The 13,461-nt window shown below is 42.4% G+C and overlaps 1 protein-coding gene across 1 annotated transcript; it reads left to right on the forward strand.

The window, feature by feature from the left end:
- Positions 1 to 1,200: 1,200 nt before the first annotated feature.
- TLR2 (toll like receptor 2) lies at positions 1,201 to 10,839 on the forward strand. Its single transcript, XM_036853661.1, has 2 exons — positions 1,201 to 1,327; positions 7,754 to 10,839. Exon 2 carries the CDS (start codon positions 7,770 to 7,772, stop codon positions 10,125 to 10,127), a length of 2,358 nt encoding a protein of 785 aa, XP_036709556.1. The 5' UTR covers positions 1,201 to 1,327; positions 7,754 to 7,769; the 3' UTR covers positions 10,128 to 10,839.
- The last annotated feature ends 2,622 nt before the right edge of the window (positions 10,840 to 13,461 follow it).

A 13,461-nucleotide genomic window follows, 5' to 3' on the forward strand; every position in this document is an offset into this window, starting at 1 on the left:
TCAATTCGGCCACTTAGAATTTGCATGGCATTTCCTCCTGTGTCAAAGAGGAACTAGAATGCTTCTTCAGCCTCCAATCTCAATTTGGGAAGGTCAAATGTAATTAAGAAAATAAAATGTAGTTAATGAATATTAAGGCAGCTTAATTTTGAAAAGGTATCTAGTTTCCCTTACAAACATGTCTCACTAGTCTCTGTGGCAATGAAGAAAGCCAATCTAAGACTGTTCGTTTTGGGAATTACCCACTTTGAGAAACAGGGATGGAAATGCGCAAGGGAAGGACTTAGGTTCAAAATCTTAGACATAAAGGGTAGCCCACATCTTTTCATGGTAAGAGCAGGGATGGGAGGTGGGTGCTAGGGAAAGTCAGCGCACCACCAGGGGTCTGCCACAAGATTGAAATTTTTAAAAAATCTGGGCTGTCCTTATCTGCTCTTCAGGCAAAATCTTGCTGCGTTGGTTTGGATAGTGATTGGTGTCATTTTAATGCAGGAGAGCATAGACTTGCGGGTGGAAGTGGACCCTGGAGATACAGTGACCGGGAAATTGTGTTCAAAAGGTCGTGGTGGGGGTGGGAGGTGGATGAAAGGCATGATTCGAGTGCCTGAATTTGGGCGTCCAAGGACGCAGAAGAATGGAGACGGCGTGTTTCAGGGCAATAAGATGCTTTGGGTGCCCGAGGCTTCAAGAAAATACTGGTTGGGTAATAAGCCTTCTCATTGGTTTCGAAATCTAACTCTGTGCTAGGGGAATCCCACGCGGAGGCCTTAAGCATCTCCCCACACCCTGGCCCCAGCGCCTGCCTCCGACCCAGGCCGGGCACCAGGCGGCGGTGGGGAAGCACTTGGGTCACGGTCACCCGACGGAGCCCGCGGAAAGGGAGGCGGCGGCGGGCCCCGGGCCCCAGGCCACAGGTGCCAGGCGCGCTCCGCTGTACGGGTAGTCCCCGCACCCTGGAGGAGGGGGCGCCGGCCACACGCAGCGTCCCCGTGCACTCATCCGGGGCGCGGGCAGGGCCCGGCCGGAGGCGGCAGAAGGCGCGGCCTGGCGGCGGCTGCGCAGTCTCCGTGTACATCGGGCCGAAAATACGCTCGGCGGGCTTCCTCGTTCCGCAGCCCTCCCCGGACCGGGCGGGCAGGGTCCCAGGGTGGCCGAAGCGCGGACGCGGGCGCCGGGCATCCCCGCTTCCCAGTTGGCGGCACCCGGGACCCCAGTCGTGCGGCTCGGGCCCGGGGAAGGGGGGAGTCCCCGGCCCCGAGGCCGTCGACGCTCCCGCAGCCCCGTTTGCGAGGCTCCGCACGAGAATGTGCACACCCGCCCCGCCGAGGTGAGAGAAGCGGGGGCCTCACGGAAAGGGACGGGGGTGCGGTCGAGGTTCGCCTAGCCCTTGGCGTCACGGTGCCCGCGGGCCGTGGCGGTGCCATCCAGCCTCCGAGGGGCGCCGCAGGGAGCTTCCGCGGGCTCCGCGCTACGGGCGGCCGCGTTCCGGGAGGCGGGGTGGCCGGTGGCTCCGGTTCCCGAAGGGCCGCCCTCTCGCCAGCGGCTCAATGCGCCCCGGTCGCCCCCGCCCCCTTCACTCGGAGCGGCGGTGACGAGGGTCAGGTAGAGGCTTTCAAGGTTGCATAGGTGCGTCTTGCTGGCGGTGCGTCTGCGGCTCACTGCTTACCGCTGGGACCCAACTTGCAAAGGTGGGATTTCGGCCACCAGGGCTCAGAAGTGGGACAGGGTCAGGACTCGGATCTGCCTAGGACTCTCGCTCCCCAACCCCGAGCCTGGCCTCTGCTCCGGGGTGGGCTTCACGCCATTAAAACTTCGTCAACGTCTATAAATGACAACTTGTGTTTGGAACTTGGATGTCAGCCAGGATAGTGTTTTTCCTTTTCGGGGGAAAAAAAAAAAAGGGCTGGGAGAGAGAGAGAGAGAAATTGTTCCGGGTGTAAACAATTCAGCCCGGTGAGATGCTTGTAGTCTTGCAGAAGGTCTTATCTGCACTGTTACTAAGTCAGATCTTTACCAAAAAGCAACTGGGAGATAGGATGGCTGACTTGAAAGTAGACACCAAAAACAAAGAAAAGAAAAGAAAAAGGCAAATATCCTGACCTGATTATTTGAAAATGACTTATTCACCAATATTTTAAGTTTCTTCTTCTTCCTGTTCTAAGCAGAGAAGCTTTATGTCTTCTTTAAACTTTTTATAATGTATCAATTTTATGAAAATTGCCTGAAGTTGACAACATGTTTTGGAAGTTTCTAAGCCATCAGTTATTTTTTTTCATTGCTTTACTTAAGAATTTGACTTGGTTGGTTAAATATCTTGTTTTGATTTCAGTGATTGAGCATAATTTATTGTATGTGGCACCTTGGGTGTGACCTCATAAAGATATTTTAGTAAATCTAAGTTGTATTTACTCCTCCCAAATAGGTTTGCTTGTCAAAAAAAATTTTTTTTTATCTCCACAATGTCATTTAAAATTTACACTACTTTTTCCTCATGCAGGAAACCCATGTCTGAGTTTCTGAGTGCTATCTTTCTTATCTATTGTTACACTAAAAAAATCCAATTGTTGCTTCTTGTTGCCTACTCTTACCTGGTTTATTTTCCATGTGTTGAAGAACATATGTTTTTGGGTACTTCTTTCAATGAAGGTCTACAAATGTCTGAAAATGTCTTGTCCTTACTCTTGGATGATTATTTAAATGGGTATAGGTGCCTAGACTAACATGTATGTTTTCTCAGCCCTTTGAGGCTATTATTCCATTGTTTTGGGGCTAGATGAGGAATTTCTATTCTTTGGGATTCAATATGCATTTATAATTTGTAAATTTATGTTTTTCTTCAGTTCTGAAAAATTCTTAATTATTATATCTTTTAATATTTGGATCCACACCAGCGTATGTGACAGGCCTGGGTTTTGATTTCTTATGGGAGATTTCTAGGAGGCTAGCTTCTAGCCAGGTGGAGACCCTGGGTCAGAGGGCAGAGATTTTTGAGGCCCCTGTTCACATATGGCGTAGCCTTTTCCCTGCGCTTGGCTTTATGGAGAGCCCACTTTCACTTCTCTACCATGCGCTGGGCCCTGAGTCCTTCTCCAGTCTGGCTTCACCCAGGCATCTCAGCCCTTGCCCTAAAGTGGGCGTCTGGTCCTGGTTTCACTCTGGGCCACAGGGCTTCAACTTCCTCTCAGCTAAGTCGCCTCTAACACCAGGCTTACTCCTCAGACTTCCATCCTATCCCGAGTCTTGGACTAATAATTCCTCACCACTCTGGCAACTTTCTGAATTCTTTAAGAGGATGATTTTTATACTTTGTGCAGATCCACAACTTTTATTAGATCTGACTCCACTCTGTCTAACTTGAGCCATCGCCCTTCCCTTTCTCAGTGTCTTACATTGAGGAGTTCTCTGCCCCCTCCTGTAATGTATTGGGGAAATGGGAGGAGAGACAAGTAATTCTGACCTAAAGTGTCAAGTTGTTAACTGTAGTTTTAGCATCATCAATAATTATTATTTGTTGAAAACTGACCATGTAATAGGTATCATATAATATGTACATGAAATAGCCCAAGATCTCTGCTCTTATAAATTTTACCTTTTAAAGAGAAAAAGCCAGGAAAAATAAAAAATGAACGTATTTGACCTTAAATCTTAGCCAAAAATTGGTATAGATTTCTTAAGATTTGTGCAATATGTTACAAAGTGGAAAAAATCAAGTAAATTTTGGTTCTCCAGTACAATTATACTAAGAGGATTTTTTTTTTTCAACAACCGATTAAGCAGAAAGACAATGGAATAGACATAGTACCAAATAGTAATAGCCATTTCATCTTAACCCTGTCAGTTTTAGAGGTGGGGACAATGCTAGATCTACAGCCTCTATGGGTTAGTTTCTGTTGTCTGCTGTTTCTGCTTTTCTCATGCTTATCACCTTGCTTTCGTTAGTGCCCAGTTGTTTTTCATTTTTTACTGGACATTCTATTTGAAAAATCGTTTGTAGAAAGAAATCTAAGGGCTAGGATGATGTTTTCTTCTTCTGGAGAAAATTTTCCTTTGCTTCTGTAGGTACCCATGAGCACTAGCGTTCCAGAAATAATCTTAATCCATATTCAGAGATCGAGGCTGCCTGAGCCATCCAGATAAATCAAAGCTGTGATGCAACCTCTGTGAGGACTTATTTTCCTCTAGTTCAGCCTTATCTATCCCATCCATGACTGCCCCAGACCTTAACATTTAACTCCCTGCTTTCTAAGGATGTCAAAAGTGCTCTGCAGCCTGTCAGACTGTACTTACTGTGTTCAACGCAATAAAAGACAAAACTGAAAATTTTGGCAGAGAATTTGAAACTATAAAAATGACATAGCAGGGGCTTCCCTGGTGGCGCAGTGGTTGAGAATCTTCCTGCCAATGCAGGGGACACGGGTTCGAGCCCTGGTCTGGGAAGATCCTACATGCAGCGGAGCAACTGGGCCCGTGAGCCACAACTACTGAGCCTGTGTGTCTGGAGCCTGTGCTCCGCAACAAGAGAGGCCGCGATAGTGAGAGGCCCGCGCACCGCAATGAAGAGTGGCCCCCGCTCGCCGTAACTAGAGAAAGCCCTCGCACAGAAATGAAGACCCAACACAGCTAAAAAAATAAATAAATAAATAAATTTATAAACCTATAGCTTTGACTTAAAAAAAAAAATGACATAGCAGAAGTGGAAAGGAACCAAATAGAAATTATATAGATGAAAACTGTAATAATCAAAAAAATTTAAAAACAGTGGATGGATTTAACAGTAAATTAAACATAGCTGAGGAAAGGAAAATAAGCTAGAAAATAGATCAGAAGAAAATACCTAGATTGAAACTTGAAGAGACAAAAGTATGGAAAGAACAGAAAAGAAAGAGACATGGACAATACAGCTAAACTAGTGTTTAGATGAAAATTCATAACCTGAAATGGATATATTAGAAATGAAGAATGGCTGAAAATTAATGAGGAAGCATCTATCTCAGGAAATTAGAGTGAGAACAGTAAAATAAATCTAGAGAAAGCAGAAGGAAGTAAATAGTAATATGAGTAGAAATTAATGAAATAGAAAATAAATAGAGGCTCTATAGAGTGAGAAGTTGGTTATTCAAAAATGCTGATAGGACTTCCCTGGTGGTGCAGTGGTTGAGAATCTGGCTGCCAATGCAGGGGACATGGGTTTGATCCCTGGTCCGGGAAGATCCCTCCCACATGCCATGGAGCAACTAAGCCTGTGCGCCGCAACTACTGAAGCCTGTGTGCCGCAACTACTGAAGCCCGTTCGCCACAACTACTGAAGCCCGCGTGCCTCGAGCCCATGCTCCACAACAAGAGAATCCACTGCAATGAGAAGCCCGTGCACCACAACGAGGAGTAGCCCCTGCTCGCTGCAACTAGAGAAAGCCCGTGCATAGCAACAAGGACCCAATACAGCCAAAATTAAATGGATAAAATAAATAAATTTAAAAAAATGCTAATAAAAATGATAAACCTCTGGCAAGACAATTGAGAAAGAAAGCAGGCACAAATATCATCTAAGGAATAGAATAGAGGTCCTGCAGACATTAAAACAATAAGAGGGTGTAAGCAACTATGTCAGTAAATTTGAAAATTTGGAAGAAAATGATAAATTCTTTGAAAAACACAACTGACAGAATAAAAAGAAAATCTGAATCATTCCGTAGCTGTTAAATTAAAGTATTTAACAAAAACAAACAACAACAAAAACTGTATGAGGACATTAGGAGAAAGAAATTTGTAGGGCAATTTTACTTCTGAGTATAGATTCAAAAATTCTAAACAAAATATTATAAAGAAAATCCACCAATATATAAAAAGGATAATACATACAGACGAATGTGGGTTTATTCTAAAAATGCAAGGTTGCTTTAACACAGACATTTATCCATGTAGTCACCAATATTTATCAACAAAGTGAAGGAGGAAATGTTCTTATCTCAATCGTTACAGGAAGAAAAAAAATTTTGATAAAATTCAGCATTCACTAATCAAGACAATGAAGTAAAGGTATAAGGATTGGAAAAAGTAAATAAAACCATCATTATACCTGGATGATATGATTGTGTATGTAGAAAATTAAAAGGAATCTACAAATTGTGAAATTGCTGAATTAGTTTTGCAAGGTTGCTCAATGCATGGTAAATATGTAAAACTTAATTGAATTTCTCTCTCTGTATATATAGGTATATGCCACATATAAGTAAGTAATACTATTTTCAAAACTTCAAAAGCATCAGATGCCTAGAAATAAATCTCACAAAATATGCTCAAGACGTCTGTGTAGAAAATCATAAGACATTATTGTGATAATGAAGACCCAAATCAATGGAAAGATATATCATGCTCGTGGATTGAAAGATTCAATATTGTAGTGATGTCAATAATTCCAAAATATCTATAGATTCATGGCATTGCCAATTAAAATCAATGGGTTTGGGCTTCCCTGGTGGCGCAGTGGTTGAGAATCTGCCTGCTAATGCAGGGGACACGGGTTCGAGCCCTGGTCCGGGAAGATCCAACATGCCGCGGAGCAACTAGGCCCGTGAGCCACAATTACTGAGCCCGAGTGCCACAACTACTGAAGCCCGCACGCCTAGAGCCCGTGCTCCACAACAAGAGAAGCCACTGCAATGAGAAGCCTGCACACTGCAGTGAAACGTAGCCCCCGTTCACCACAACTAGAGAAAGCCCACGTGCGGCAACGAAGACCCAACGCAGCCAAAAATAAAATAAATTTATTTTAAAAAAATCAGTGGGTTTTGTTTTTGAAACTGATAAGCTGATTCTGTAATTTATAAGAATATGCAAAACACCAAGACTAAGACTCACTTAAAGAAGAACAGGGAGGAAGGCCTTGCTCTCCTGGATATGAAGATATGTCATATATTTAATATAGTGTGTTACCGGTACAAGGATAGACAAATAGACATTGGATCAGATTAGAGAGCCCTGAAACAGACTGACCCTTAGATGGACACGTGAGTATTGGCAAAGGTAATACTGTTGATTGTTTCCCCAAAATGATCTTTTGAAAAATGTGCTGAGTCAAACACTGCTTGCTGCACTTGGTTCACTGCAGATGAGAAGGTTCTGATGGTCTGATTGTCCCTCCGTCCCACAAACCACCTTGCTCTGCCTGGGGTTCTCAGCACCGCTTCCACCTACTAGTGCCAAGTGCAAGACAGGTTGACAAGCATGGGACCTTTTTCTTTTGGTTAAAGAGCATGCTCCTCCTGGAGCTGTATTCAGTGAAAGTTGTTCAAGGAGAACTGTGGTCTGGCACTGTGAGATCTCTAACTCACAGGGGCATCAGGACAGGCAAGGGGCATGCTGCAATATAAGATCTGAAGTATACAAATTGGAGGTTGTAAATCCATATGGTTAAGCCTAGCCCTTTTCTTAAACTGCTTGCTTTTTCATCCTCCATCATTCATTTACTTTCATCTTTCAACCCACGTTTGGTCCTGCTCCATATTCCTAGATGGTACTGTGCCTTTAAGTCATTGCTCAGTGGTGGTCTGTTGCTGGATGTGTCAGGGAATTCATTTTTTATCCTTATTCATACATTCCATTTCCCTGTCAGTTATTTCTTGGTGTGTGTGTGTGTGTGTGTGTGTGTGTGTGTGTGTACGCGTGTGCTACATCTTACAAAACGTTTCTCAAGAACTGGAATTAAGCTATGCTGTCAAACACAATCACTCATTTGAACCTCTTTTCTTTGTAGGTGAGATCACTGGACAATGACACCTGCATTGTGGACAGTGTGGGTCTTGGGGTCTGTAATCAGCCTCCTCAAGGAAGGAGCCTCTGATCAGGCTTCTTCTCTGTCTTGTGACCCCACTGGTGTCTGCGATGGCCACTCCAGATCTTTCAACTCCATCCCCTCAGGTCTCACGGCAGCTGTGAAAAGCCTTGACCTGTCCAGCAATGAGATCACCTATGTCAGCAACAGTGACCTGCGGAGGTGTGTGAACCTCAGGACTCTGAGGCTGGGGGCCAATGAAATTCACACAGTGGAGGAAGATTCTTTTTTTTCCCTGAGGAGTCTTGAATATTTGGACTTATCCTATAATCGTTTATCTAACTTGTCATCCTCCTGGTTCAGATCCCTTTCTGCCTTGAAATTCTTAAACTTACTGGGAAATTTATACAAAACACTCGGGGAAAGATCTCTGTTTTCTCATCTTCCAAATCTGCGAATCCTGAAAGTAGGAAATAGTAACAGCTTCACTGAGATTCAGGAAAAGGATTTCGCTGGGCTAACTCTTCTTGAGAAACTTGAGATTAATGCTCCAAATCTGCAGACATATGCGCCAAAGAGTTTAAAGTCAATCCAGAACATCAGCCATCTGATTCTTCATCTGAAGCAGCCTATTTTACTGCTGGAGATTTTTGTAGATATTTTAAGTTCCTTAGAATGTTTAGAACTGAGAGATACTAATTTGAACACTTTTCATTTTTCAGGAGTATCCATCAATGAAACGAATACATCGATTAAAAAGTTTACATTTAGAAATGTGCAAATCACTGATGAAAGTTTTATTGAAGTTGTGAAACTGTTTAATTATGTTTCTGGAGTCTTAGAAGTAGAGTTTGATGACTGTACCCATGATGGAGTTGGTGATTTTAGGACATTGACTCTGGACACAATTAAATACCTAGGTGACGTGGAGACATTAACAATACGGAAGTTGCATATTCCACAGTTTTTCTTATATCATGATCTGAGTAATATATATTCACTCACAGGAAAAGTTAAAAGAATCACAATAGAAAACAGTAAGGTTTTTCTGGTTCCTTGTTTACTTTCACAACATTTAAAATCATTAGAATATTTGGATCTCAGTGAAAACTTAATGTCTGAAGAAACCTTGAAAAACTCAGCCTGTGAGCATGCTTGGCCCTTCCTAAAAACCTTAGTTTTAAGGCAGAATCGTTTGAAATCACTAGAAAATACTGGAGAAATTTTGCTTACTCTGCAAAACCTGACTAACCTTGATATCAGTAAGAATAATTTTCACTCAATGCCTGAAACTTGTCAGTGGCCAGGAAAAATGAAATATTTGAACTTATCCAGCACAAGAATACAAAGTTTAACCCGTTGCATTCCCCAGACACTGGAAATTTTAGATATTAGCAATAACAATCTCGATTCATTTTCTTTGATTTTGCCAGAACTCAAAGAACTTTATATTTCCAGAAATAAGTTGAAGACTCTACCAGATGCCTCCTTCTTACCTGTGTTATTAGTTATGAGAATCAGCAGAAATATAATAAATACTTTCTCTAAGGAGCAACTTGATTCTTTTCAAAAACTGAAGACTTTGGAAGCTGGTGGCAACAGCTTCATTTGCTCCTGTGACTTCCTGTCTTTCACGCAGGGGCAGCAGGCCCTGGCCCAGGTCCTGATCGACTGGCCAGAAGACTACCTGTGTGACTCTCCATCCCCCGTGCGGGGCCAGCGCGTTCAGGACACCCGGCTCTCACCTTCTGAATGCCACAGGGCAGCCGTGGTGTCTGCCGTGTGCTGTGCCCTTTTCCTGCTGCTCCTGCTCGTGGGGATTCTGTGCCACCGTTTCCACGGACTGTGGTACATGAAGATGATGTGGGCCTGGCTCCAGGCCAAGAGGAAGCCCAGGAAGGCTCCCCGCAGGGACATCTGCTATGACGCCTTTGTGTCCTACAGTGAACGGGATTCCTACTGGGTGGAGAACCTCATGGTCCAGGAGCTGGAGCACTTCAACCCTCCCTTTAAGTTGTGTCTTCACAAGCGGGACTTCATTCCTGGCAAGTGGATTATCGACAATATCATTGACTCCATTGAAAAGAGCCACAAAACCATCTTTGTGCTTTCTGAGAACTTTGTGAAGAGTGAGTGGTGCAAGTACGAGCTGGACTTCTCCCATTTTCGTCTCTTTGATGAGAACAACGATGCTGCCATTCTCATTCTGCTGGAGCCCATTGAGAAAAAGGCCATCCCCCAGCGTTTCTGTAAGCTGCGGAAGATTATGAACACCAAGACCTACTTGGAGTGGCCCACTGATGAGATGCAGCAGGAAGGGTTTTGGTTAAATTTGAGAGCTGCGATAAAGTCCTAGGATCCTTCATTAAGGGTCAGTCTTGGTCTGGTGGTGGTCTTTCTATCACTAGTTATAACTAAGTCCATTCTGACCCAATTATATGTAAACTATATGAATGAGGACTTGCTTATTAAAACAACTAAAACTGTTCAAAAACTGCTACCAGATTGGAAAAACATGGTTCTGGGCTTTTCTTTATCCTATGAGATAATCATGATCTCACTGCATTATTGATATCTGAATTATCTGTACCAATTGGCTTAGTTCATTAGGAAACAGCAGAAATGAGCAGAAGATTTCAAATGACTGTGTCCGTCAGCTTTCTGCCAGGAGACTCATCCATGTCTGTAGAGGTCGTTCTCCATCCCCCCAGCTGTCCCTTCTGTGCCTGACTGCTCTCAAGAGCAGCAAGGCAAACTGTTATTGCTGTTCTTAAAAAAGAAGTGCTGTGTGTCCCCATTAAGCTTCACAGGATACAAAAAAACCTAGAGGGTATATTTTCATATGAACTGGATCTGTCTTTCTCGGTATTTGATAAGTTTCTCCAGCCATAGTTACTTGAGAGAGGGTATATAACCCAAGATGCAGTAAATTATGTATTTCTATGAAAATGAAACTAATGAAATAAATACTCAGTTTTGAAGAATTTGAAAGAAGCCCCCTATATCCCTGACTCAGATCTTCAGCCTTTAACTATGTGTGAAGTTCTAATTAGTGTCTGGTTACTCTGCTTTCAGCGCCATCTTCTAGTCCGCTTCCCCTGCATCATGTTGATTTTTCCTTCTTCGAAAAGTCTTGTTTCTGATTTTTTCTCTTTTCTGAAACATTATAAAAGTATGTATGAGCTAAATAGATTTTTAAGCAAGTATAGACATAGAGGTTCTTCACAATGACTCAGAAATATTTGTTACACAATAACTTAAAAGATAGATACTACTTCCATATGTTAATTTTTAGAATCTAGATAATAAGACATTAAATGAATGCATTAAATTTAAAAGTGAGGAGCTATTTATGGACTTCATGCAACTCACTTCTTAAGCTGGGAACCACGTGTGAAAGGAAGTGACCTTGCTCAGTCCTCAGCCAGAACTGGGTCTGTGTGGTTAGTTGGGGTCTGGAATCAGAAGGACCTGGTTTAGTACGCATGTATCTCTGGGCAACTCAATCTGACCCCAAATGTTTTCCTGTCCTTAAGATAGGGATAATAGTAAATACATCTTAGGGTCTGATGTAGATGTCAATGTGCAGTAATATCAGTAAAGCACTGGCATTCACCCCTGGATGAGGACCAACCCTATGAGAATGGGTACCATGGGGTACTCGCACAGGGTGACAGGTGCCTGTGGTAGGTGTTAGCTATTATTATTATTTTCCAAGAAGGAATTCCTCTTATATATTATGGTTTGTAAATGAACGTTTTTGTCTTATGGATACTAGCAGGGATCTAGGGTATATTTTCTGTAGTTTGCAGAAAGTTATCCCAAAGAAATAAGTTCATTAAGTGCAGGACAGGCTTTAGTCCTTGGGAAGCCCAAACAGTGGGTTCTTCTGTCTCACACAAACTCCTGGGAGAGTGTAATGGAGTACCCAGCCTAAGAAAAAAATAGACAAGTTCAGGAGAAGGAGACTTGAGATGCCACAGAAACCAAACACAAAACAGACTTTTTGCTTTAGTCCTCTATTTCCTTCCTACATTAAGCACAATGTTAATTGTCACGAGAACCGGACAAATTTAACATGGACTTGACCTGTAGATTTAATTTCAATAATTTAAACAGCAATAGAAAAGCTTGATAGTTAATTGATAGATTTAAAATAATATTTTAAAAATAATCTATTTTTCTCATTGCAAATGTTTAATTGTAGAAAATTTGGACAAGAAACGAGCATATAAAAGAAATTAAGAATCAGCTCTTATCCCTTTACCTTGAGATAACCACTGGTAACTGGGTAGTATATACATATTACTTCACAAAACTGAGACTAGATTTAATTTATTAATTTATTTAAAATTAATTAATTTATTTTTTGGCTGCGTTGGGTCTTCATTGCTGTGTGCGGGCTTTCTCTCGTTGCAGCAAGCGGGGGCTACTCTTCACTGTGGTGCGTGGGCTTCTCATTGCAGTGGCTTCTTTTTGTGGATCACGGGCTCTAGGCACATGGGCTTCAGTAGTCGTGTTGTGTGAGCTCAGTAGTTGTGGTTCGCAGGCTCTAGAGCACAGGCTCAGTAGTTGTGGCACACGGGTTTAGTTGCTCCACGGCATGTGGGATCTTCCCAGACCAGGGCTCAAACCTGTGTCCCCGCGTTGGCAAGCGGATTCTTAACCACTGCGCCACCAGGGAAGCCCCTGAGATTAGATTTTAAATGCCTAAACTGTGTAAAGGAAATAGCATCTTTATTTTTTTCTGATATTGTTTAGTCATTATCTAACATTTCTGAACTCTGAGGGTCATTCAGAATTCCATGAAGACACATGCTGGTTTATTTGCCCAGAGTCCTAAAGGGTCTTCACTCAGCTCTCCATAAAAGGCGGATGGCAAATACATCAGAGGTGAATTTAAGGGTTCTGCTACAAAAGAAAAACTAATTTTTAGTTGGTGCTTTATCCAGCTGTGAGGTCTTTTATTTGTCTGTAGCCTGTAAGTTCAAGAATCTTGATTTATCTCTTTAATCCTTGCACATGCCTGGTACATAATAAATATTGAACTGTTGAAATGTTTGCTGAGTAGAGAAATAAAGCAGAGTTAAATCTTCTAATAATCTGGATGATGAGCCAGTTGTAATACTTAAGCACTGAGCAGTTTCAAGAAGGAAAATTACCAACCGGTAGAAATCTTACTGTGAGTTATTGTCATTACAGCTACAATGGACTTTTGTATAGCATTAAGTATGTTGCTGATATTTTTTAAAAAATTTATTGAAGTATAGTTGATTTACAATGTTGAGTTAATTTCTGCTGTACAGCAAAGTGATTCAGTTATACATATATACATTCTTTTTCATATTCTTTTCCATTATGGTTTATCACAGGATATTGAATATAGTTCCCTGTGCTATACAGTAGGACCTTGTTTATCCATTCTGTATATAATAGTTTGTATCTGCTCACCCAAACTTCCAATCCAACCTGTCCCCACTCCCCCTCCCCGCTGGCAACCACAAGTCAGTTCTCTATGTCTGTGAGTCTGTTTCTGTTTCATAGATAAGTTCATTTGTGTCATATTTTAGATTCCACATATAAGTGGTATCATATGGTATTTGTCTTTCTGTTTCTGACTTACTTCACTCAGTATGATAATTTCTAGGTTCATCCAAGTTGCTGCAATGCGTTGCCAATGTTTCTGACAA

Source organism: Balaenoptera musculus, chromosome 5 (assembly GCF_009873245.2).
Source record: "Balaenoptera musculus isolate JJ_BM4_2016_0621 chromosome 5, mBalMus1.pri.v3, whole genome shotgun sequence".
In the NCBI taxonomy this organism is placed as follows: Eukaryota; Metazoa; Chordata; class Mammalia; order Artiodactyla; family Balaenopteridae; genus Balaenoptera; species Balaenoptera musculus.